The 27176-nt window shown below is 39.2% G+C and overlaps 1 protein-coding gene and 1 non-coding gene across 2 annotated transcripts in view; both read left to right on the forward strand.

The window, feature by feature from the left end:
- Positions 1 to 27176, forward strand: part of APOO (apolipoprotein O) — a 54072-nt gene that overhangs the window by 22206 nt on the left and 4690 nt on the right. The window contains exons 4-7 of the mRNA XM_033116813.1: positions 1570 to 1624; positions 5506 to 5601; positions 11974 to 12065; positions 16127 to 16207. Of these exons, the coding sequence (XP_032972704.1) occupies positions 1570 to 1624; positions 5506 to 5601; positions 11974 to 12065; positions 16127 to 16207 (324 nt within the window). The remainder of the gene's footprint in view (positions 1 to 1569; positions 1625 to 5505; positions 5602 to 11973; positions 12066 to 16126; positions 16208 to 27176) is intronic.
- On the forward strand, positions 13089 to 13228 carry LOC117030443 (small Cajal body-specific RNA 3). The gene has a single exon (XR_004424397.1). It is a non-coding gene; the product is annotated as a small Cajal body-specific RNA 3 (non-coding RNA).

The raw sequence follows: 27176 nt of genomic DNA on the forward strand, positions 1-27176 counted from the left end.
CTTATATTATATAAGACCGGGCCTTATATTATAGTAAAATAAGACCGGGTCTTATATTATATAAGACCGGGCCTTATATTATAGTAAAATAAGACCGGGTCTTATATTAATTTTTGCTCCAAAAGACGCACTAGGGCTGATGGTCTGGCTAGGTCTTATTTTCGGGGAAACACGGTAATGTATTCTAAAATGCTTGCACTTTATTCTCCTGTTCTAGAAGATTTTTAAACCATGTCCTGGTGGTTAAGATAAGGTCAGCAAATTTGTGCAAATATTTTTGTATCATGTAGCTATGACTACTGTTATTTCTCTCTCTCTCTCTTTCTCTTTCGTTATAAAAGTCCTTTGTCTCTTTAGCTTTCAACCTAAGTTTGCCTTCTGTTTTTACTTTTTTTTGTCTATGTGTGATACTCAGTGCAACAAAATACGCCCTTTAGATGATAGAATAGTTATCAACATGTTTATTTGCACTACTGCTACATAAAAAATTTTGTGATTGTAATGGTTTTATTTTCCTATAAAATAAAATCTTCATTAATAGAAGTATTTCTAATTCTTGGCTCCTTTTTCAGGCCAACAATTTCTTACCCCTATCTTCAAGAACTAATTTAATTTTTCTTCATGTTAAAAAGATTATGCTAGCAAAAGAAGTGGGCAGTCACCCTAGACACTGATCTCTAGTTTTTCTTTTTTATGGTCAGAAAAGAACAATAATGAATTTAATTAGCGATGTTCAGTTTTTTTGTGTTCTTTATTATTTATGTTCTTGAGATTTACAAACTAAGTTCTCATCCAGAACTTATTTAAAAAAATTTAATTTCCACTGTCTATATCAGTGCTTTTATTATTAGATTTAGCACTTATTATTTAAGGTCATTTAACAGTATTAGTACAACTAGTTCTGACTTGAACTAAATTGAATAAAACTGATCGTTTTCCAAGTGGCAGCTGGTTCCAGTACCTCCTGATACCTGTATATCTCTTTTTCATCTTTACTGTAGGCTTTTTGAAGGTGGGTACTGTCTAGCTAGCCCCTTGTTTTCTTTAGGATCATCTGATGTTCATGTAGAAAGCCTTTTTATTGTTGTTGTTAAGTGAATGTTAACATTTTATTTGCCTCAGGATTGGGGTATCTTTCCAAACTGAGACATAGACTTCTTTGTCCCATTAAAGCTGGTCATTCCTGTTTCAAATGGGCAGTTTCAGATACAGGCTCTAAAATCATGGCAAATCAGGAAACAGACTTAATATGAAAAACAGATTTATTCTCACAGGGAAAAAAATTGCCACTTTAATTATCAAGGGGATTGATTTTTGTCCATGCTCTTCAATTTTAATAGACAATGAAAAGGCTGGGTTGTTGAAACCACTCTACTTGAAATCTTTGCTTCTTGTGGCAATCATAAGCCATTCTGCTGAGCAATTTGTGGTGAAGGGAAAATTACAAAAGAAAAAAGAAAACACAAAAAAGATAGACAGTATATCTTTATTCAAAAAGTATTGATAACGTGATAATTTATTGTTCTTCCTAATCAGCAAAACTTATTCATTTTCTTTTCGCCTTTTTAGGAAATATACTCCCAAACTGAGCCCAAGATGCAAAGTTTGGTTCAGTGGGGGTTAGGTAAGTTGATTTTTAATGTGGCATAATCAGTTTCTTTTAACTGGAATCTTTAACTGGGGTTCCAAGGATGGGCTCCAGGAGATCTGTGAATTCCTTAAAATTGTATGCAGAATTTTAGAGCTACGTAAGTTTTTCTGGAAAGACAATCTTTTCATCAGATTTCAGAGGATTCGTGTCCCCAAACACTCGGGTAAGTCTCTTCAAGATCATTAGGATTGTTGGGCTAGCAAGTGCAGATACACTGGATTTTTTTTCTTTAAATCTTTTTCAGGTGCATTGTCCCTAACTCATGCTAAGCCACAATAACTCATCAATAGGTTTCCAGAATCTGGAGAGCTCTTTTGCACAGCTATTAATAAACTTTGTAGAAGTTTAGAGGCAGAAAGGAACTGGGTAGGTGTGCCTAAGAAAGGCCTTATTGCATAATTAGTAGTGTTCTTAATTTTTTTTCATTGTTTTTTATTGTCCTTGATTTTTTTCCACATCCACTTAATGCATACGCTCATAAACTGGGTTCACAGTCTATGACTAATCTCAGTTAGGAACTGGTAACATATTTCATTCCCATTATTGGGCATCTCAACAAATCAAACTCTTGTTTTTACAAGTGTTTGTTTCCATGACGGAATAAAGTAAACACGAGTATGGTTTTTTCTTTGTGAAGAGTATCAGAGAATATTGATGTACTGATACCCCTGAAACTACCAGAAAAATAAATTTTTCACTTGAAGACAGACATATTAATAGCCTACCAGTTCTTTAAATTATTCACGTATGTTAATAAGTAACATCTTAATTTTATTAATTTTATAAACATTTATTTAGTGCTTATTATGTGCCAGAACTAGCCTAAGTGCTTTACAAATATTAATTTCTGTATAATCCTCGTAACAACCCTGGCAGTTAGGTACTTTTTTACCTTCATTTTTTTTACCTGAGGAAACTAAAGAACTCCTGATCTTTTTTTATTATTATTATTAGTTTTAGGTGTACAAAACAATGTAATAGTTAGACATTTGTACCCCTCACAAAGTGATAACCCCCCTCCCCCAATTGGCTACCCCTCTGACATCGTATATAGCTGTTAGAGTTCCACTGACTCTATTCCCTGTGCTGTACTCCACATCCTGTGACCATGTATATATTTTAAATTATAGTTGATGTTCAGTATTATTCAGCTTCAGGTGTACACTGCAGTGGTCAGGTACTTACACCATTCATGAAGTTGTCTCCCTAATAAGACAAGTGTCCATTGGATACCCTAGAAAATCTTGACAACATTATGGATTATATTCCCCAAACTGTCTTTCGTATCCCCATGGCAATCTTGTGGTTACCAATTTATGCTGTCTAATCCCCTCCCCTTCTCCCTCAACCCCACCCCCTCCCATCTAGCAACCCTCAGTTTTTTCTCTATATCTCTGAGACTGTTTCTGATTAGTTTGTTCATTTATTGTATTCTTTAGATTCCACATGTAAGTGAGATCGTATAAGAACTCCTGACCTTTTATCTGTACATGTGTGACTGAGGAGTTCTCTTCGTTGTCACCTGTCATGTCCCATTGAGTCATAGCAGTAGGCATTATTTGCAATATGTCTTTTTTTCTTCTCTTGGACGCATAGTTACTGCAAAGGCTCTTGAGAAGAAACATTCCATTGTGAGTTGTATTGTTGTCTGCCAAGGCAGTCAGTCCATTTCACAGCAGTCATGGCCAAGACATGTTACCAGAAGCTGGGCTTCGGCTTCAGTGCATCTTATAGCATGTCTTCTTTCCCATTTCTTTGTGATTTACGCACTTCGGCTTAGCTCACCAAGGCCATCTGGTTGTCCCTCTATCAAGTGCTCTGTGTGCATGCCTAAAATTGAAAACACCGTGCTGATAGGCAAAAATAAAGGGAAGTAGAAAATTGTTTCAAATGACCCAGATAAGAAGATGGAAAGTTAAAATTATGTTAAAGACAAAATAAGTAAAAGGCCAGATGGGATTTGATACCAACAATGCAAGCCCTGTAGTAGTATTTAAAATGATCATTGCATTTCCCAGAGAACCCAGGAAAAGGAAAACTGGCATGAGTCTGGTGTTATCTGGGGGAGAGAATTACTGAGTGTTCCAATTAGTGCAGTTCCACATACATTTGTTAAGTCACCATCATGGCAGGCATTGGCGATCAAAGCTAGGACAGTGATCCCAACCACTGACTACAATAAATTTTTCAATATTAGTGCGAACACAGTCACAGACCACTATTGAAGGTATAGAAGAAGAAGACTAGTTTAATAGCAATTGGGGAGATGGGAGCAGTTAGGGAAAGATTCCTGGGATGAATCTTGAAGGAACAGAGTTAGCCACACCAAAATGTGGGGGTGGGACTTGAGTGGCATTCCACACACAGGGCACAGCATGATCGAGGCTTGGAGGTAAGACTCAGTATTACGTGTGCCAGAAACCGGAAGCAGACAGGGAGTGCCAAAGATGAGGTTGAGAAAGAGATGTGAAGGCTTTTTAAGTCATGACCTAGCTGAAATCCATTTGTTAATTCATTCAGTATCCATCAACTCCCAGCAGCATTTTAAATAAATTATCTGTTGAGTGAACATCCACTATTACCACTGCGGAAAGTAACATGGAAGTCTAAGCAAGCTGCCATTAAGGAATGGATGTTCTTGAGGAGACATAAAATATACCCCAATTAATTGAACACAAGATGCTGTAGGATTAGGTACCACAAGAAGGTGTAGAGAATAAATGTGATGGGACTTTAGAGGTGGAAGAGAGGTGCGTGGGCTGATGAGCACAGGAAAGGCTTTTCTGAGGAAGTAGGACTTAGAGCTGCCTGTTTTTTAGTGGAATTGGCTCAGTGGAGAGAAGAGGCGGCAGCACGTGAATGAGGTATAAGGCATGTTCAGGCATGGCAACTAGGCTCCTGTGTTGCATTTATTTTTATTTATTTTATCAATATCAACAGTGACTATTTCCCGCATAGACTTGCACTACAGTTCCTTCATTATCCAAATTTATTCTGTTCTTGAGTTCGAATGAGTTCAGATGGCAAAGGATACTTTTTTCCCCGACTCTAATGTATTTGGTTCCTGAGTTTCAGAGAACAAGCAGCAAAGCTTCAGAGGCAGATTTATGCAAATCTATAGGCATACCTCATTTTACTGTGCTTTGCTTTATTGCACTTTGCAGATACTGTGTTTTTCACAAATTGAAGGTTTGTGGCAACCCTGCGTCAAGCAAGTTTATCAGCACCATTTTTCCAGTAGGCTCAGATGAGGGTTAGCATTTTTTAGCAATAAAGTATTTTTTTAAATTCAGTATGTACACTGTGTTTTAGACATAATGCTATCACGCACTTAATACACTACACTGCAGAGTAAACAATATTTTGTATGCACTGGGAAACCAAGCAGTTTCTGTGTCTCGCTTTATTGTGGGGGTCTGAAACCAAACCCTCAGTATCTCCCAAGGTATGCCTGTATCCTGTGTTTGGATAACAAGAGTTTGGATAGCCCTGAATTTGTATCTGTCCTCATGTGAACAGTTGATTCAGATCTATTACCTTTAGGATGAAGGTACCTTAATATTACTGTGTTGTCAGCAGGTTGTCAGACCAAAAGTGTTTGGAAATTGGATACTTGCTATGTGAATAGTAAATGTGTATATATACATATATGTGTGTGTATATATATATATATATATATCATACAAAAAGAATGGGTTGAAAAGAGGCCTATTAGGAGAAAGCCAAAAATATACATACATTATTTGAAAAGTGTTTGCCACTATATATACTAGTTATATGTAAGATTTTTTTTGTTTGTTTTATTTTTTAATGAACAATTTATGGAACTGTTTCCTGATGTGATTCTATTGTAGACAGCTATGAATATCTCCAAAATGCACCTCCTGGATTTTTTCCAAGACTTGGTGTTATTGGTTTTGCCGGCATTGTTGGACTTCTTTTGGCTAGAGGTAGGTACAATTTTGTGTTGTTTTTTTAAAAAATGGTTCAAAAGGGAGAGATAAGATATGTATTTGGTTCTTTCTTTTCATTTGCCAATTTTCAGAATGGGTCAGATCCTGAGTATGGCCTTCTTCATATGTAATTGAGATGGTTATTTTCTCCAGTATATTTGATTTTAAGCGTATATAGAAATTGTAAAAAATAAAATGAAAGAAATTGTATACTCTTCAGTTGAAAAGAGAAATTACCGTATTTTGCCGTGTATAATGTGCACTCTTTTGCCCAAATTTGTGAGGGAAAAATAAGGATGTGCATTAGCATTGGTAGTACTAATTCCGTATCTATGCAAATGTTTTTAATTCTTTTATTTATGCTTGTGTGTTAAAAGTGTAACTCTAGAAATCAATAGCAATATCCATATGCAAAATAATACCCTGGAATATGATAATCGGTTTTGTTGAAATTATGACAAACTTGCAATGACGAAGAGTTCTTGGCCTTCTTTGATGCGTAAATATGGTACATTTGTTACCGGTACATAAAATTTCTTGTACATTGTTATCTGTTCCTGTGTTTCATAATTATTTGTTACATAAAGTTTCTTGTTCCATAATATGTTAAAAAATAAATGCTAAAATTCCTTGATAATGCAAAAAACAAGTACTTAAATGGAAACAAATAAAAATTTGAAGTAAAAAATTAAAATGAAAGACTTTTTCCCTGAAAGTTTGGGTCAAAAACGTGGGTGTGCATTATACATGTGAGTGCATTAAATACGGCAAAATACGGTAGCTATCATTTATAGGCACATTTACTTGATCAAATTACTGTTGCTCATTGGTACAGAAAGAGTGAACTTTTGTTAACCAAAGTCTGTCATACCTGTGACTCTGTTCCCAAGTTGCACTGTTAAGATCAGGTGATAATCGAAATAAGTCAGACAGAAAAAACAGAGAACCGTATGATTTCACTGATACGTGGTATATGAAGCAAAAAACAGCAAAAGAACAACACAAACAAATGAGAAACAAGAATTCCTAGACACAGAGGATAGTTTAGTGGTTACCAGAGGGTAAGGGCGGAGGGGGGTGGGAGATGAGGGTGAGGGGGATCAAATATATGGTGATGGAAGGAGAACTGACTCTGGGTGGTGAACACACAGTGGGATTTATAGATGATGTAATACAGAATTGTACACCTGAAATCTATGTCACTTTACTAACAATTGTCACCCCAATAAACTTTAATTAAAAAAAAGATAAGGTGATAACCACAGTAAATAAAACAGTGATTTCAGAGATTTTATTAATTTTTTGACATGTCATCGCTTCAATCAGAGATATATTTTAAAACACTTAAAATTAAAAGTTAACAAATGTCATCTTAAAAACGTTACTACACGACTCTGCTGGATTATAAAACATAGGCAATGAAGGATGATAAAATACTTCATATAATGAGACGAATTGTATGAACCACTTGAAGTTTCACTGATGGTAAAATTCAGACTTTACAAAAATTCCTAAAATAGAAAGTTTATGAACCCTCTAATCAGACCCCCATAACTACAGAGACTAGTTTGGTACCCATTCCTCCAGTTTTAAAAACCTTTGCTATACATGCCTTAACTGTTATTTTAGAATTCCGGAGACGCCGCACAGGTGCCACTCCAACTCCTGTCGGAATGAACTCCCGTCGGTGTTTCTGGGCCCTCGTCTTGTGTTGTGCAGAATATAATATATAAGAATTAAATTTGGAGTTCATTTTTACTAATTAGCTCACAAAAGAGTTAAACCAACTTCTTTCCCTCCTCCTTTCTGTAAAGCTGTCCAGAAAAGCATTCCTGTCTTACTTAGGGAGTGATGGAATTTATGAAGATCCCAAAGCCTGGGTGTTGGAATCTTGGCTAGTGTAGGGAGCTGGGAATGTGGGATGCAGGGAGATGAGTGTTCCCCTTCCTCTCCGTGGTTGGAGCATGTGGGAGACTTGTAGCCCTAAAAAAAGCTCCCTGTGCCAGGCGTGCTTACGTTCCTACACTGTTGTGTGTTTATCCCCCACACATCCACTGGGGTGACCATCCTGAGGAGGATTGGGGACTGTCCTCTCCTGGGCAGAACGGCAGCATGAGGTCACCCACCACTGTGGATCCTAGGCCTTTTTTAAAAAAATATTTATTAAATTTATTGGGGTAGCATTGGTTAGTAAAATTATATAGGTTTCAAGGGTACAATTCTATAATAAGTCATCTATATATCCCATTGTGTGTTCACCACGTCAGTTCTCCTTCCATCACCATATATTTGATCCCCTTTCCCTCATCTACCACCTCCCTTCCCCCTTACCTTCTGGTAACCACTAAACTTGTCTGTGTCTAAGTTTTTGTTTGTTTTGCTCGTTTGTTGTGTTTTGTTTTTGTTTTCTTGTTTGTTTATTTGTTCCTCTCATTTTTCTTTTACTGTGAGGGCTCGGTAGTATTAAAATAATTTAAAACCTTAATTCTTTTTCAAAAAAGTACGCACGTGCGTACACACTCACACCTAACAGGTCTTTTCCTGTGGGTGCTGGGGAAAAGGGCCTGAGGTGAACAACGTCAGGTGGTCACTAGGCAAGATGAGTGGATGGTGGGTATGTTCATGAGTGAACTGAGTGATTTGCACGCTCCTCCAGGTAGGTGGTCCCCTATGCTGGCAGCAGCAGGATGGGCTCAGCAGGGCCCTCCTGGTAGGGTTTCTTTCTCTTTTTTTTTTTTAGTCTAACATTTTATTAATTTACTTTTTAATTTTGTTTTTTAGATAAAAAATTGTGTATATTTAGGTGTACAGCATATTTACATATATATATTTAGTGAAATGATTACTACAGTCAAGGTAATTAACGTATCTTCTCCCATAATTACCTTGTGAGGAGAGCACCTGAAATCTCCTTTGAGTAAATTTCCAGACTTCAATATTATTAACTATAGGCACCCTGCTTCACATTAGATCTCTAGGCTTCATCCTACAAAACTGCAACTTTGTACCCACATCTCCCGGTTTCCCCCACCTCTCCGCCCCTAGTAACCACCCTTGTACTCTCTGCTTCTGTGTTTTTGACTTTTTTTAGGTTCCACATGTCAGTGAGATCATGCAATTTTTTTCTTTCTCTGTCTGGCTTATTTCACTTAGCATAGTGTCCTCTAGGTTTATCCATGTTGTTGCAAATGGCAGGGTCTCCTTTTTTAAGGCTGCATAATACCCCATTGTATGTATTAGGTTGGTGCAAAAGTAATTGCAGTTTAAAAGGTTGAAAATAATTGCAGAAACCGCAATGACTTTTGCACCAGCCTAATAGCTACCACAATTTCTTTATCCATTCATCCATGGTCAGACACTTAGATTGTTTCCTTATCTTGGCTGTTGTGAATAATACTGCGATGAACATGGAAGTGCAGATATCTCTTCGAGATACTGATTTCATTTCCTTTGGGTATTTACCCAGAAGAAGGTTTGCTGGCTCATATGGTAGGGTTTCGTGAGCATATCTGCTAAGGTAGTCTGCCTCAGTTGATAACGATGGCCACGGCTGAGGTGAGTGGGTGATCGTTCCGAGGAATTGGGCCCAGCTAGGTCCCTCAGAGGTGGCAAGTGGTTGTTGCCCACTATTGTTGCCCCCTGGTGACTCCCCCAGCACTGGCAGCCAATGGTTCCCCTCTGGCAGTGCTGATAGTTACAGCCTAGACCACTGGCTTCTTGGGAAGTGTGGGCATGGAGATGGTAGAGGCAGGCGATTGCTCCTCCTTCTTGAAGTTCTGGGCTCCCAGTTCACTGTGTGAGCCAGTAGGAGCTGGAGGCCCAAGAGCTGCTGGTTATCAGCTTTCCCCAGAGGAGTTAAAAATGGCTGGTTGGCAGGTTTGCTGCCCTTCACCTGGTCCTCACCGTGTGAGCTGCCCAGATGCTTAAAGCCTCAAGTGCACATACAGGTGGGATCCCAGGGATGTAGCAGGCTTTTCTCTTCTGGAATAATTATATCCTTTTAATCAAGGCAATAGGACAGGGAAAGAAACATAAATTTGTCAATAGTCTGTTCTCTTCTGTAACCTCGGTTCCATCTTTGGGGATTTGTCTGTTTAAAACCAATAAAGTAGCACTTACATTATTCTAACTGTGTAAGTATTAGTAATGTACATTGCACTAGCATCTGCACACATCCCATGTCAATACCCTGTGCCTCTCCGTGGAGACTGCTTCTCGTGTCAAGGCCATTTTACCCGTTTTCTTAATCTCATTCTCAGCTTTCTCCCAGCTCTCCATCCTGCTCTCTGTTCTCTCAGTTCCCCTTTGCCCAGGGCTGCCCATCCTCTCGCAGTCTGGGCTGAGACTCAACACAGCTGTTGTCTTGGGACGTGGCTCCACACTCTCAGGTTTGACCCCCTTTTCTGGGTTTCATGTCATCTGCTTGGTTTGCTCTGCCATGTCGTTGAATGCTTCAGTCGCCTTCAAAAAAGCCTACGTTGGAGGGAAACTTTCCAAGTCCTTGCAAGTCTGAAAATTACTTTGTCTGCATACCAAGTGATAGTTTGGTTGGGCGTCGAGTTTTTTTTTTCGTCAAAACTTTGAAGGTCACATCTTCTAGCATCCTGCATGGCAGGATGTGAGAGTCAGCAGCCAGTCTGGAGGCTTGTGTCTTTTGAAGTCACTTTTTTTTTTCCTGGAAACTTTGAGGATCTTCTCTTAAGCTTCAGTGTTCAGAACTTCGATGGTACTGTGACTACATATAATTATTTCATTCCTGGTTGGGCATTTTGGTGGCTTGTAGCCTTCGACTGTAGGAAGATACCTATCTTGTATTTCTTTGACACTTTACTCTCATTCTTTTTCCTTCCTGAACTCATATTAGTTAGTGACTGAGCTGTTTAAACTGACGTTATATGTCTCTTATATTTTCTTGATTATTTCGTTGTATTCCTTTTTTTTTAACTTGGTCATTTCCAAGAGCTCTTTCTTGTTCTCTAAATGATCCTTTTTCATTGAACTCTTCTTTTACTGTAGTAGCTTCTTGAATTTATTCGATGGTACTTAATTACGGGTTTAGTTTTTGCTTTTAAGTTCTTCTGTTTCTGGCGGGGTCATTTTTTTCCCTCTTGCTTATCTCGATTTTCTCTTTGGATTGCAGGCTTTCCTCAAATGACTAGTGATTCTTGGTCGTGCAGTCATGTTTAAGTGATTGAAATGCCAATAAGAACTTTTTGTCTATCGATGGGGCTTGCTGGCAGGCCTGTTCTACCTCAAGGTGTGCTAAATGGGAACTGAGCTTACGGGGGGTGGGGTGGGGTGGGGTCCCGGGACCCAGTACCCATGTGAGGGAGGCTCTATTCTCAGGTACTTATATGCACACACACCAGCTATCTAGGTTCTCAACAGAAAATCCCATTTCTTTAGAGAGACCCCATCCACTTCTTACGTTTTTGCCTGGAGAGATGGCTGGCCACAGGAGGTTTTGCTTTGGGATGACATGGGGAAAGGAGAAGGTCAACTGGTCCGTGCACAGGACTTGCATCTGTCCCCCTGTCTTGATCTCTGGTTGCCCTCTCCACCCTCCACAATACCCGCCATCTCTGGGCTTCCAGGCCCTTTCTGCTTCTCCTCCACTCCAAGGACTCCAAGGCTGTGTGGCCGCCCTCTTGCTTCCGTCCATTCTCCATGTTCTGAAAATTGGTTGGTACTTCTTGTCTGTCAATGGCCCCTCCACACATTGTCTCTTTGTTGTGGGTTCTATTATCTGTATTTTATTCTTTTGCTGTTATTATCATGGAGTATTAGGAAGGATAGGAGAGGAATGCTTGTGTTCAGTATTTAAATAGGAAGCCAGTTTACTATAAAAGAACATAAACCTTAGAAAACAAAATAATGTGTGGTTTTCTTTTCAAAACAATCTTTTCTTCTGCTTCCTTAGACATAGTGGTTCTCTTGAAAACATGCTGATGAAAGAAGCCAGTCACAAGGGCCGCATATTATGTAATTCCATTGATATGAAATGTCCAGAGTTGGCAGATCCTTAGAGATAGAAAGTAGATTAGTGGTTCCCTAGGGCTGGGGGTGATGGGGTATGGGGAATTGGCAGGCAACTGCTAATGGATGTAGGGTTTCTTTTGGGGGTGAAGAAAATATTCTAAAGTTGATTGTGGTGATGGTTGCATACCTCTGTGAATACACTAAAAGCCATTGAATTGTACACTTTAAATAGGTGGGTTGTGTGAATTGTATCTCACTGAAGCTGTGAAATGTGGCACATTCTCTGTCACTCTAGGACCGAAGAAGTCTTATTCAGTGTTAGATGTACAGGCAAATTGTGATGGTAAAGATGGAATCATCTGATGGTGTCCACAACGTTTTATTTAATAGGTTCAAAAATAAAGAAGCTGGTGTATCCACCTGGTTTCATGGGAGTAGCTGCCTCTCTTTATTACCCACAACAAGCCATCATATTTGTGCAGGTAAGTTCGACCCAGTAAGCAAGGATGTCCCTCATTCTTGCTTATGTATGTATGTGTTTACTATTTCATTTTATTTTATTTTGTAGCTTTTATAACACCAGACTTGTTTGCACATATAAATGAATACAGCAAATTTAAGTGTTTTACTCCACTATGTACCTCAGTTCTGGCCCTCCTTCCAATCATGTCAGTATTTAGAGAATGCACACTAATTTGAATATTAATAAAAGAAAACTTAAGGTAGCTTTTTTTGCATATTGACATGGACATCAAGAGACTCAGATTCCGAAGCTGAGAGTTACAGGTCATTCTGGGTGTGGGCGTGTCCAGTCACCACCTCCCTCCTCGGAATTGCAGGCACACTCCAGTGCTTGGTCCTCTGTGCCTTGTCCTGGTCCTGGCGCCAGTCTCGCTTTCCTTGCTGGGGACTTTGGGGAGTGCAGCCCCCTCTGCTGGGAACACCCTTCTCCGGGTATTCAGTTGGCTGCTCCTTTCTTACCCGTCAGGCCTCAGCTTGATGGCCACCTAGCAAGTAGAACACAGTGGCAGGCAACATGGCTAAAGCTGAAGTCTTAGTCAGCTTGAGCTGTCATAACAAAACACCACAGACTGTGGGGCTGGAACAACAGAAATTTATTTTCTCACAGTTCTGGAGGCTAGAAGTCCGACCTCCAGGTGTCAGTAAGGTTGGTTTCTGGTGAGACCTTTCTCCCTGGCTTGCAGACGGCCGCCTTCTGGCTCTGTCCTCACAGGGCTTTTCACTGTACGTGCACATCCCTGGTGTCTCATCCTCATCTCACAGTGATACCAGTCATATCGGATTAGAGCCCCACCCTTATGACCTTATTTAACCTTAAAAGGCCCTACTTCCAAATATAGTCACATTGTTAGGGCTTCAACATATGCATTTGGGGGCGGGGACACAATTCAGTCCATTAATAGCTGGACCAGCGGGTCTCAAAGTGTGGTCCCTGGACCAGCAGCATCAGGATAACCTGGGAACTTGTTAGAAATGCAAATGCTCACAGAACGTGAAGGAAGCAACCATGTGGACAAAGGCAAAATGCCTTTTGTCTATGAATTGCAGTGATCCTACATAAACATGGAGGTCTCTGTTTGGCTTAGGACAGCTGGCTAAGTCTGATGATTCCCCTCCATACAGACTTTCAAACCAGCACTCCAGGTCCCGATTTCCTTGCCATTTTGTTTAATATCTGCTGATTAAGTGTGCTGGGTTATTTATAGACAACCAAATGAGGTGACTTACGCATCTGTCTTAACTGGTTTTTGAGATATCTTACAGTTTTTGAAAACAGGAGTCCAATATGCTGATTGGTGCTAACAGTTGGGGTACAGTTAAGGTGCTTGCATTAGTATGAAGGTTTTACTCAAGTTAAATGGTATTTGCTCCTGCTGAAATGCATCTATAGCTGACGAAGAGAGAAGACAGAAACTGTCATGTCATGCTTCTCCCCAAAGTCATCGTGGGTTTTGGATTTGAGTAGTTTTTCTTTTACTTTCTCCCCTCCTTGATGACCTTTGGGACATTCGGAAAACCCAGTGAATGCTCCCCCATCAGCGGAATGTTATGAACTTTGCTGCTGGTGGTGATGTGATTATCTAATTTTCGTGATAGGGAAACAAATTCTTTTGAATCAAAATACGTAACAAAAAATAATTTTAAAAAAAGAAATGCAACTTCTCAGGCCCCAACCCAGACCTACTGACTCAGACCCTCTGAGGGTTAGGGCGAGCAATCTGTATTAAGAAGCCCTCCAGGGGATGGTAATGCCCACGATGTTTGAGAACCACTGATACAGACTAGACTCCTTCCGGGCAGTGGTGTCTGGCTTAGTGGGACTCTACATGTAGAGTCTCGGAAAATTGGCAAGAGCAAGGCAGGCTGTAGGTTTTGAGCTCCTGCACAGCTTAATGGAGACGGACCCAGCTGCCAGAACCGCCATATCACACAGACTCGGTCCTAGAAGGAGCAGCAGTGCTGTCGCCACAACTGGTCTCTAAGGGCTCTGAGCTGTGAGGGCACTGATGTGACACTGAGCTCCCTGGAGCCCTTGTGACAGGATGGAGTCTAGATTTCTGGATCATGTTGCAGTTGTAAGTGGGAGTCCAGTGGCTGCAGCTGTGGGAGATGGCTTGGGTGGCAAATGCCAGTCATATCTTTCTAGCATGGGCTTCACATTTTTTATAGCAGTCCTGGAGGCAGACAGTTAACGTCCCTCTGCCTGCTTCAGCCCCCCAGAATCATGTCTACCTGCTCTAGAGCATAAAAATAATCTGACATCGTGCCAGTCCATTACAGTTTAAACAGGAAATGGAGAAGGGAGGGTGGGACTGGCTGCTGGTTGAGAAGCTTAGGTGGCTGCCATTAGGGGTAAAAGCCTTTTTTAAAAAATCTTGTATGCGACAGTGTGTATTGCATAAAATCTTTTGTATTAACACCTAAGATAGTAGGATGCAAATCTGAGTTGTGTTCTAATTTATTTTTAAAGTCAGTGGGAAGGAGTTTTGTCTTTTATTTTGTAGAGTAAGTCAGAACAAAACAATTAACTTTATTTTCACTTGATACAAAACATTAGTGATCTGTTTGGGATGATGAAAATGTTCCAGAAAAGGATAGTGGTGATGGTTGCATAACATTGTGAATATACTTAATGCTGCGGAATTGTATACCTAAAAATGGTTAAAATGGTGAATTTTATGTGCATTTTGCTTCAATGAAACAAACATTAGTGATTAAAAAATTTTTTCTGATATTGTTTTAGTGTCGTTTAGTTCCTATTTCACAGTTTCAATTTTTTTTTTAATAATTACCCTGACATTGGATAAGCCTCATAATAACTTACGTTCTGCTTTCTGTTCAGTAGTATTTGGATAAAAGTGCTGTAAGAAAACCCTTAAAATGATGGCAAATGTTATTTTTCTCTCAGAAATTTATAACCCTGAAAACAGTGTCTTATGCATGGTAAATGCCCCCTATATGTTTACCGATGGGTCTGAAAATAACATTGCTCTGTATTTTAAGAACAGTTAGAGCTACTGGATGAATATAACTTATAAGAAACCAGCACGTTGCAACGACCACTGGATTTACTAGCACCATGACTTTAGACAAGTCATTTTGCTCCTGAATATTTCCTTATAATCTTTGCCTGCTGACCGCACAGGGTTGTTATACAGAATAAAGATAATTCTGTGAATTTGTAAACTAAATTTGTAAACTAAATGTGCTTTGTAAACTAAAATGATCTATATGGATACATTATTACAAAAATTAGGAAGAGAATAACTGCTTTCAGAAATTTGAGGTACTGTCATGTGGAAGAGTAATCAACATTCTTTTTTTAAGTAGCACCAGAGAATGCAAATTACTGGAAGCATTTTTTTAAAAAGAAAGCTCAATACTTAACGTTTCCAACCATTAAAGCCAGCTGGCCAAAGGTGGACAAACGCCTTTTATGGCAGTGAACCCCCCAGACCCCGAAATATTCTCTGAGATTGGGGAGGGATTTTGGATCAGGAGGCAAAATCCCTGTAGGAACTCAAAGACTTTATGTTTTGGGGGACCTGGGAAAACTGAGAGCATCTTCATTGGGCTTACCAATTTCGTACCTAAGCCCCTAAACTGAATGATTGGTTTTCAGCTTGGCAAATGTGACTTGGTTGGCTGTTACAGACTACACGTGATAGGTAGAAGAAGCCTTCTTTCTGTGTCTGATTTTCAGGAATTTCCCATATTAGCAGTGATCGCCTGCATTTTTTTTCCTTGAAATTATGAAAGTTAGAAATATACACCTGATCGATGGCAAATTGTTTTAAATGATAACCATACACAAGCAAACTATTTTTCTTCTTATTCTGTCATTCTTACTATTTCTTTATTTGCTCACGTTGCACAGTTTTAATGTGTATGTCCCAAGACTGTGTATGTCCCAAGTCGTCATATGCTTAGATACAGTTCTATTGGGAAAAAGAAAATGCAAAATTCTTTTCTTTACCAGTCATGTGTGGATTAGCAATAGGTTTTTATATTTTGTTTCAAGGTCAGCGGGGAGAAATTATATGACTGGGGTTTACGAGGATACATAGTCATAGAAGATTTGTGGAAGGAGAACTTTCAAAAGGTGAGAAAAGCTTTTTTCATTATCTTCCTTTTGGTTTAAATATGTGGTTTCTCTGAGGTTTTGTAAAATTCTTGAATACCCTGTTGCTCAATCTTGCTTTTTCTGTTTATTTGTTACGTCTCTCGCTTAGACTGTGTGGTGACCCTTCCTGGAGGAGCAGTAGAACTCCTATACATTTGCTTGTTATCAGAAGGGCTGAATAAGTGGTGACCATAAAACACATTCCACTGTATGGGCGGGGGGTTATCACTTTGTGAGGGGTGTCAGCGTCTAATCATTATGTTGTTTTGTACACCTGAAACTAATTTTAAAAACTGTAAAAAAAAAAAAACACACACACATTCCACTGCAGTCTTAGACCATAATTTCCATTGTATTGTATGTATAATTTGCTCAAGGTGTAGTGTATTGTCTGAAAGTTTTGTCAAACCTGGACTCAAAGGTAACATATTATACTCCCAGGCAAAAGACAGATAACCAAGACTCCTCTTGCTATTTCACTTGCCATGAGCTCTGTTCTTTCCTTGAGCAGCACCGTATCTGGTCATCCCCAGCCTTCTTGGTCCAGTTAAGGGCATGAGCCACGGCGTGTTGGGGACCAACTGCCACCAGCTACAGGCCGCATTCTCTGTGCTGACTGGTGGACAAACGGCAGAGGGAGGAGGTTGTATAACTAAGGAGGTGTCATCTTGCATCTCTTTTCACAGCCACATAGCTGATTGGATGTTGCCCATATTTGCTGGAATTTTGTCTTTTTCCCCTAATAAGGAAGAGTGAGTACAGAAAAAGGCATCGTGTCTCAGAGGCAGGCACAGTTTGCTGAGGAGGAATTCAAGTTCTTACTATGTTAATATAATATTATATTAACATACCTTCTTCATTGTAAATTGAAGAAAGTTCATTTTGACTCCTGTCATCTCAAATCAAAATACTACTCTTAAAAAGCATAAATCATCTCAAGATTAAAATCCAGCATTTGAAACTGGAATTTGGAAGTAACATTATATAGAATAAATATAAGCCCTCCTCGTTGTATACGTACATAATCTTCCAGTGACATCTTGACTAATTTCTGTATTGATGGTTTCTAAAGGAATTAGTCTCTATCAAGCCTGTTTAAACTAGCTTTTAAGTAGGAAGTTTGGTATTAATATCAAGTGCCCTTTGGCAATCCCTTTTAAAAAAGAAACACTCATTTTATTTATTTTCATTTCTCTGACATTTTCTTTGGAAGCTTCCTTTCCTGTTTAAAAAATTCCCTAAGTCTGCACTGAATTTTATATGGGAAAGAAAATACTAGAATGTCAGGGAAGCTGTACACAGCCCTAGAAAGAAATGTGGAAAGTGAAACTCAGCCTCAGGTCTGAGTGCTCAGTGTGTTGTGGGGTCCCGCGGCATGCACACCAAAGCCCAGTGGGGTCCCCGCTGGGAGCCTCTTGCTTAGAAATAGCCCTCTCTGCTCTGATTCAGCCCAGTGTAGGAGCAGCGAGACTGTGGTTGGAATTCAGGTTAAACAGGCCAGCATTTTATGGTAATTTGAAAACGTTAGATATTAAAAGTACTCCAGTTTATATGCGAGTGTTTGGGGAGTGAGCCATTAAAGCTGTCTGATTAGCTCCTGGCTGCTCTGCATTTCCTTCTCCAGTCTTCTGTGCCCTAGGCCTTTTCAGAGTCAGTGTAGAACTTAGTGTTCTCCCATTTGTTTACTTTCAAAGCATAATTTTCCTGACAGCTGTCTGTTCTCAACAGAAGGTAATAAAATTGATGGTGACTACTTAAACATTTAGCACAAGTTTTAAATGAAAAGTAGCAGAAAGCTCTATTAATTCAAGATTTGATATACTTAGAGTTCAGGAATTATTTGATAGTGGAATGCCATTGTTTTTTGATTCCCCTGCCCTCCTCTTGTTGGAGTTTGTGAGTTTCAGTGTTTTGTTTTTGTTTTATTAATGAGAACAAAGATTTACGCTACCCTGGAACAGAAAGCTTTCAGGGCCCAGGAACTGTCTCTTTGAAGGGAGTTGGGGAACAGTTCATGAAAGAGATTTTTGTTTGTTTCTTAGCTTGTTTGGAGATTGGTTTTCAAGTCAGGCTTCAATTACATCTCAGTTAGGTACAATCTAATTCATAATTGTACTATAATGATATAACACATGTACATGCTTTTGGTTATAAATAGTCAAAAAAATTTGTGGACAGTATGTTTAAAACAAGGCCCTGAAATTTTAAGTGGTATGAATGATACCTCAGTGCTCAATTATATTATTTCCCATGGAGCTATATTACTCTCAAAGACCCTGAATATGTCTGTGGCATTTTTCTGCTCTGCCAAATCCCTTTTCCCTTTTAGGAATTCATTCTAAATGTTTGCATTGAATCTTCTACCAATAAAGTGTGGATGAGGTGGTCTTGCAGTTCAGTCATTGTCATTGATCAGTTAAGAGAATTTTATCTGCACCAGCTAAAGTGAACTCTTTGGGGTGGCCGGTTGTTCAGTGGTTAGAGGTGGTGCTGGTAGCACCGAGGTTGCCAATTCGATCCCCACGTGGGTCACTGTGAGCTGCGCCCTCCTTAAATAAATAAATAAACAAATAAATAAAGCGAACTCTGTCAGAACTGTGAAGCAAAGATAGGTGTGTCCAGAAATACTGTCATTGTAGGGTGGACTAGGGTTTGTTTTTGTTTGAGATAAAAGAACATAGAATAATATACAGTTGACCCTTGAACAACGCAGGGATTAGGGGCGTTGACCCCCACATAGTCAAAAATCCATGTATAACTTGACTCCCCCAAAACTTAGTTGTCCTTTGGTATCCATGGAGGATTGGTTCCAGGACCTACCGCAGATGCCAAAATCTGCAGGTGCTCAAGTCCCCTATATAAAATGGCGTAGATCAATGCATACAATTGGCCCTACGTATGTGTGGACTCCCAACCGTGGATCAAAAAACAGTACAGGTATTTATTGAAAAAAAATCACGTATAAGTGGACCCACGTGGTCCAAACCCATGTTGTTCAAGGCTCAACTTTATATATACAGTTTAAAATCCAACAATATAATGACCACACATATACAAAACACCCATCCACCTTTTACAGTAGGAAATTACTAATGCCTTCCAAGTTCTCCATGGGCCCTTCCATTTCCCCAGAGGGAACCACGATCCAGAAGTTTGTGTTTTTCATTCCTTTGTTTATCTTTAAACTTTTCTTTTAGTTTAACTACATATATATACAAGTATATTCTAAAACACTGTAGTTGAGCTTGCTGGGTTTTTGCCTTTATAATGTAAATATTTAATATAAATATTTAATATAAAAATATATAAATATATAGAGTTTATCTAGATGGAGTCTTATTATGTGTATTATTTTGTAACTCGTTTTGTTCCCTTAACATTATGTTTATGGGCTATGTATGGCTATAGTTTATTCATTTTCACTGCTGTAGAATATTTCTTTGTGGGAATATACCCTGTTGAGGGCCAGTTGGGTGGTTTTCAGTATATTTTTGTTGCACACAGAGCTATGAGCATTTTTGTACGTGTGTCAGGGTTTATTAAGAGTTTTTCTAGGCCAGATTCCTGGTTCATAGGGTCTGCATATCAGTTTTACTAGATGATGCGAAGTAGGTTTCCAAAGTGGTTGTTTCCGTTTTTGTCAGTGTGCTGGTTTTAAAATAATTTTCCCTGTGGGGTGTGTGTTTACTTTATTCCCTAATTTTTATTTTGAAAAAATTTCAAAACCACAGAACAGTTGCAGGAATAGTACAACAAATACCCCTTCACTTAGATTCACCAATATACACTTTGCTACGTTTGCTTTGTGTATCATTTTGCACACGGGTGGGCACTCACACTCTCGTGTATTTTATTTTTCTGAACCATTTGATATCTAGTAGATATCATTGTGCTTTCCACCCATATCTGATTCAGCATGTATTTCTAAGGAACGTGAATATTCACCAGTATAATCCCAATGCCATTATCATACTCAGCAAAGTTAACATTTCATTGTTTACATAAACATTACCTAATATACAGTCCATATTCAGATTTCCCCAGTTGCCCCAATAATGTGCTCTCCTTCAACAACTTTTTTTTTTATAGCTGAGGGAATTATTACAAGGCAAACACCCTTGTACCCATCATCTAGGACAAAAAATAGAACCTGACCAGCCACCCCCCGAGCCCCTGCACGTAGCCCACCCCAATCCAGTCTGCTTCCTCCATCCAAAAAGACCTACTATCCCGACTTCTATAGTAGTAACTTCCTTGTCTTTCTTTATGGCCTTATCACCTAAGTATTTATCCCTGGCACTTTAGTCTTGCCTGTTATTATTTCTGATTTCATATGCCTTTTAAGTCATTTTTTTTTCTTTTGCCTTTTAAGTCACTTTTAATCTACAGGCTCTCCTTCCGTCTGTTTCTTTTCCTTACGACGTATCTGTTAAAAGAACCTGGCATGTTGGATCTATAACGTTTCCAACAGTTTGGGTTTTGCTGATTGCACACTTACGGCGCACTCAGTTGAACAAGTTCCTCTCTTCTCTGCCTTTCCTGAATATTGGCAGCTGCATCCAGAGGCTGCCATATCAGGTTCATGTCTGATCCTGTCGGCAAGGCTGTAGGTCTGTGTAGGCACGTAAGTCTGGTTTTCACTTTGCTCTTGGTGTTAGTGGCAGTTGACGCCCAATGCCTAAACCCCTTGGTTGACTAGGGGTCGGAAAATGGTGTTTTTTACTTCTGTCGTTTCACTTTCACATATTAGTGGTACTACTTTAATAAGGAACCACTTGCCCTCATCTACTCTTTAGTTACCCAGTTATAGGAAAGACAGGGTGAATGCTTTTTTTCTCTTGTTTATCCAATTTTTAAAGTAATGAATTGGTTCCTGCCCATCCTCAGGAGGTCATCAATTCGGTTTTTTTTAATATCATTGTGAATTTGTAGATTTAAACATATTTGGGTTTGAATGCTTTGTAATTCTTATCCTTATTAAACTTCAAATTATCCCAGTTTGGCCGGTGGAAGTTGGATCTGTGATAGTTTCCTCACTGTCTGGCATGTCAGATGGTCTCAGAATTTTTCATTGTTGTTTTAATGTATATTTACTTGATTAGTAATGAGGTTGAGCGTCTTTTCACAGGTTTATTGGTTTCTTCTTGAAGTGCCTGTTCATGTCCTTTGGCCATTTTTTGTATGGGTCATTCGTTCCTCTCTTAATGATTGATTTTTTTCCTAGGTACTAATACTCTGGGTCAAATGTTTGCATATGTCTTCTCCCAATTTGAGGCTTGTCTTTTCAGTTTTGGTGTCTTTGATGATCAGAAGTTCTTAAAGTAGTTGATTTATTAATTTTTTCCATTCCAGTTTTCACTTTCTGACTCTCGTTACTTAATAAAAGCATGGGACTATTTATTGATTGTCCATTGCTAATTTGAAACCTTTCAGAATAGTCCCAGCCCCAGGTCTGAGTATCAGAGATGGAGGCCAATTGTGGGTGTCAGGCCTCAGGGTCTTAGATGGCTCCTGTCCTGTACTTAGCCAAACACAGCAGCATGTCTCAATAAATGTCAGGTTTAGTTTTCACTAGGTGTTAAAATAATGTAACAAGTTGCTATCAAAGATTGTATGTAGAATGACTGTTAGAGGCCAACACAACTAAAAAAGAAAAATGTTAATGATTCTTTAAACGGCAGGGAAATACATAAAGAAATACACAAACACGTTGCTAACATGAACACTGAGCAAAGCTTCTGAAGCTGAGCTTTTAATAGTTGTATTCAGGCCCTCGCTGGCTCAGCAGGAAAATGAAAGGGAAGCGGCCGCCACCACCCTGAGTAAATATGCCCTGCTTTCTGTTCCTCCATTTGACATTCCTTAGCTTCCTAAACACACTCCACTATAGCTGTAAGTAAGTTATGTGATTTAAATGATTTAAAACTGATCATCTTTGAAATAAGCCAGTCACAGAAAGAGAAATACTGCATGATTCCACGTACATGAGGAGTCTAAAATAGTCAGTCATAGCAGCTGAGAGCAGAACGGTGGTTGCCACGGGCTGGGGCAGGGAGATGTGGGGAGGTGTTCACTGGGTATGAGGTGTCAGTTATACAAGATGAATGTGTCCTAGAGATCTGCTGTGCAACACCGTGTCTGTAGTGACTTAAAACTTGGTCAGGAGGGTAGATCTCACATTAAGTGTTCTTGCCACAATAAAATAAAAAAATAAGGACAGAGTGGTGGGTTTTCCATAAATCTAACTTTGTTCTGAATTTGTGCTGGTTTTGCTTTCTAGTTTTTGCTGTTTAAAATTCTAAGAAAAAAAGGTACCAGGCAATGAATTTTCCTTTTTCTTTTTTTAACATCATTACTTAGCAAAATGAAAAGTTAGAAATCCAGTGGGGGGAAAGATCATCTCCTTTTTTGAAAGGTGTACACTTTTGATATCAGAAAAGGTGGCCCAGGCAGCGTGCAGCAAGGACTCTGGAGTGAGCACCCTGGGCTCCGCCCTCTCCGCCCCTCCTTACAAGCCGGGAAACCTTGGGAAATTGAAACCTCCAGAGCTCTGGGAATTGGGGATAGTAGCTTATGAGGGCTGTTTTGAGTATTAAATGAGTTTATCTATGTGAGAAACACGTAAAATGGACAGGCTTTAGCACGATCGCCATGATGGATATCACGTGACACTGTACATTTTCACTTCTGTCTGAGAAGATCACATCCCCTGATGGAAAAGGGAGCAATAGGGTTTATCCCCGTTAATCAAGAGCCTTCCTATCAGTGTTTTAGTTTTTTATTGCTGCCGTAACAAATGACCACAAATGTACTGGCTGAAAGTAATACAAATTTATTATCTCAGGCTCTGTAGGTCAGAAGCCTGGTGCTAAATCAAGGTGTCAGTAGGGCTGCAGTCCTTTCTGGGGCTCCAGGGGAAAATACTGCTCACTCAGGTTGTTGGCAGAATTCAGTTCTTGTGCTTATAGGACCAAGGTTTGTTTTGCTGGCTGACAGCTGAGGGCTGCTCCCAGCTTCTAGAGGCTGCAGTTTTCCTTGGCTCTAGCCCTCTTCCTCCATCTTCAAATTCAGCTACCGCAGGTTGAGTCCTTTTTTCTTCCCATTTCCCTGACCCGGTCTTTTGCCTCCTCCTTAGACTATAGGAACCTGTGCGATTCGACTGGGCTCGCTCGGATAATCCAAAATAATCTCCTTGTTGTAAAGTCAGCTAACTAGCAAGCTTAATTCCAATGCCATCTTAATTCTCCTCTGCCTTGTAAAGTAACGCAGGCACAGGTTCCATGATTGGGTTGCAGACCTCTTTGGGGGGCCATTATTCTGCCTGCCACATTTAGTGAACTGGAATTTCATTGGGGTCTTTAACAGGTCATTTATCCTTACCTTTTATTTCTTTATACCAAAAGTTAAGTGACCTACCACATAGCATAGGTAATGTTTATTGAGCACTTGCTGTGAGGTTGACCCTGGGGGCTAAACTCTTAGCTCACTAAGAATTTATGAGGCAGGTTCTATTATCCCCGTCCTACAAATGAGGGAGCTACACTTTGGAGAAGTAACTGATCAAAATAATTCTACTGGTGAGGGATTCAGACATTTCACTGGGCTGCTATACCTCAAAGGTTTGGCTGGAAATACCCCTTCAACATGGCAGTGTGTATTAATTAGAAATAAATGTTTCAACTTTGCTAATAGAAATGATCATTCATGTTCGTGGACATGGTAAGAAAATTAATTTTCTACTGTAGCCTAGCCAAATTGACACATAAAACTAACCATCACTGTTGAGCTCATTCCTCTAGCCCTGTGTAGTCCAAGATGGCAGCCACTAGCTACTGAGTACTTGAAATGTAGCTAGTCTAAACTGAGGTATGGTGTGAGGATAAATTCACACCAAATTTAGAAGACATAAATATATGGTGATGGAAGGAGAACTGACTCTGGGTGATGAGCACACAGTGTGATATATAGATGATGTATTACACAATTGTACACTTGAAACCTATGTAATTTTACTAACCATTGTCACCCCAATAAATTTAATTTAAAAAAAGAAAAAATATAAACTATCTCATTTTTATATTGATTATATGTTGAAATAATAGCATTTTAGGTATGTTGGGTTAGATAAAATGTGTTAATTACTAAAAAAAACAATGAAACCCAATACATGTGAAAATTAGATTATAAGGAAACTGATTGAGTTATAAAATATTTTAAATAAAATTATTTTCTGAAAATGCAAAAAAAAATAATAATAATTTCTGGCTTGTGCTAAACCACAAACTGTTTTTTGAAGTCAGAATGTTGTTTTTTCTGAGATCATGGAGGTTTCTGCCAACAGAGATCTGATTTGTAACAGGGTGGCTCAATATTTCTTTAGTGAGATGTTTGACTGTCATGTTTTGTTGTACTATAAGTGATATGTAACCAAACAAGAAAATTGTCCTAGCAACAGAGTTGTTTTCCTCAACCAGAAGAATGTTTTTATGTGCTTATTTTATTAATGTCCAAAACATTAAAAAGCTTATGAATTTAGCATCTTATATTTTTGAGATTGAGATGCTGGCAAGTATAGATAATAAACTATATAAGACTATAACTAGAACTACTTGGCAAACATTATGTTAAAGTAATTCAGACCTAAAGTATATTTAACTAGAGAACCACATAGTTTTTATAACAGACCCAATTGTTGGATATGGTTATCTCACTTACATCCATAAGCCTCTTTTTAACTCCTCTTGTTCTTCATTAATTACATATCCAAACTTTTTTTATCCTCATCAGGTCTCTAGCTTCTTATACCCCATTCCATTTGTTTATTCAACAAACGTTTGAATGCTGTGTGTGTTAGGAGGTCCTAGGGATACTGTGCCCTCATGAAACATGTATTAGTGAAGGATTCAGACATGAGTAAAAGATTTACACAAATCAGGAAGCTCATGGGTGCTTTGCATATGAATAAACGGTTCTTATCTAAATCAAAAGACAGTAGACAGGGAAAAGCCTTGATCTGAAGGATGAATAGCATTTAGCCAGGCAAAAATTGGGATTGTTCATTCTAGGTCAAGGGATACATTTTGCAAAGGTCTCATTCCAGGACAGAGCTTGGCAAGTTGGAAGAGCAACAGCAAAAAGGCCTCTGGGTGTCTCTCTCTCTCTCTCTCTCTCTCTCTCTCTCTCTCTCTCTCTCTCTCCCCCCCACCCCTCGCCCTCGCCCTCCTCTCCGCCTCCCTCTGTGTGTGTGTGTGTGAGTGTATGTGTGAGTGTGTGTGTGAAAGTGGCTCTGGAGGACGAGAGTAAGGCACACAGGTATTTTACAACTCTGTTCAGATCAATAAGGAGACCTGGGTATTGTATGATGATCCATCAAGCAATACATATGGCCTTTGTCATGTTCCATGGTCAAGTGGATATGGTCTGTAGATAGGTGACCATATAACTTATCATCCAAACCAGGATACTCTAGAGAGCAAAAGGGGGCACTATTAATTATGCTGGGACATTGGGTATAACCAGTATAATTTGGACAAGCCAGGATGTGTGATCCCCATGCTTAGAGACCAGTTCTCAACCACTCCAGTAAGTTGCCTGAAGTTGCCTAGAAACCATGCTCTGAAATTACAGGGTTAGTCACATTTCCTGCTTTCTCACTTTTCCCCCTCCTTCACCCATAGATAACTCACAGATGGCCACCAGGAGAACCTGCACTGAGTTTAGACCAAGAATCACCGCCCCATTGCCTGCTTAACTGCAGCCTACTGTTTTTCAGATTGCCGTCTCACGGAAGCACAGATTCTTGATGTACATCAGGTCTTACTGCCGTGTTTTTAGAATGAAAGTCTTAAAAACATATAGGAAAGAAAGTAAGGCCTTAAACATTTGGCACATGAACTTTTCCCACTAGAAACTTTCCTACATCGTTTCTCATGGATGACATGACCTAATTATATGTTCCCAGATGGTGGCCAGGCAGAATGGGTGTGGTCCGATTATAACCTCTTTCAGAGTAAACATGTTTTGTGATTTGGCCCCTATGGTGGGTGATGCACAGAGCAGAGTACCTACAGGAAGTATCCCAATAGATGTCAAACCTTCTTTAACAATGACCGTGGCATTATTAGTAAAGAAATCTTTTCACTATTGATTTTATTTTATTTTTTCGTAGAATCAGCTGTTTGGCTGAATCTGTATAGTGAGAATTAATGGAGCTTTATTTCCTGCTCTGCTCCGTGCCTCAGTCATTCTCCAGCAGGGCCCCCCAGGAGCCTTAGTAATTCCTGAAGTTTACTGAGAAAATGGGTCACTGTGCATTATAATAAAACTTAATGTTTTTTAATTAAAATGTATTGGGGTGACAATGGTTAGTAAAATTACATGGGTTTCAAGTGTACGTTTCTGTAATACGCCGTCTATATATCACATTCACCACCCAGAGTCTGAAACTTAATGTTTGTATTCAGCCAAATGCTAAGGACTGGCCCTTTGAGATGTTCCACTATTTCTTTAGAAGTTTCACTATTTCTTTGTAAACTGTACTAATATTTTTTTAAAATCAGTTTCAGGTGTACAAAACAACATAATGATTAGACCTTTATATATTTCACAAAGTGATAACCCCAATAAGTCTATTATCCATCTGACACCATACATAGTTATTACAATATTATTGACTATATTCCATATGCTGTACTTTATATCCCCGGGAATATTCGTTCATAGCTGACATTCAGTATTATTTTACATTAGTTTCACGTGTACAGTGTAGTGGTTAGGCATTTGTATAATTTATGAAGTGATTCCCCTTGGTAAGTCCAGTACCCATCTGACATTATACATAGTTATTACAACATTATTGACTATATTCCCCATACTGTACTTTATACCCCCATGACTCTTTTGTAACTACCAATTTGTACTTCCTAATCCCTTCATCTTTCCCACCCAG

This window comes from Rhinolophus ferrumequinum, chromosome X (assembly GCF_004115265.2).
Source record: "Rhinolophus ferrumequinum isolate MPI-CBG mRhiFer1 chromosome X, mRhiFer1_v1.p, whole genome shotgun sequence".
NCBI lineage: Eukaryota > Metazoa > Chordata > Mammalia > Chiroptera > Rhinolophidae > Rhinolophus > Rhinolophus ferrumequinum.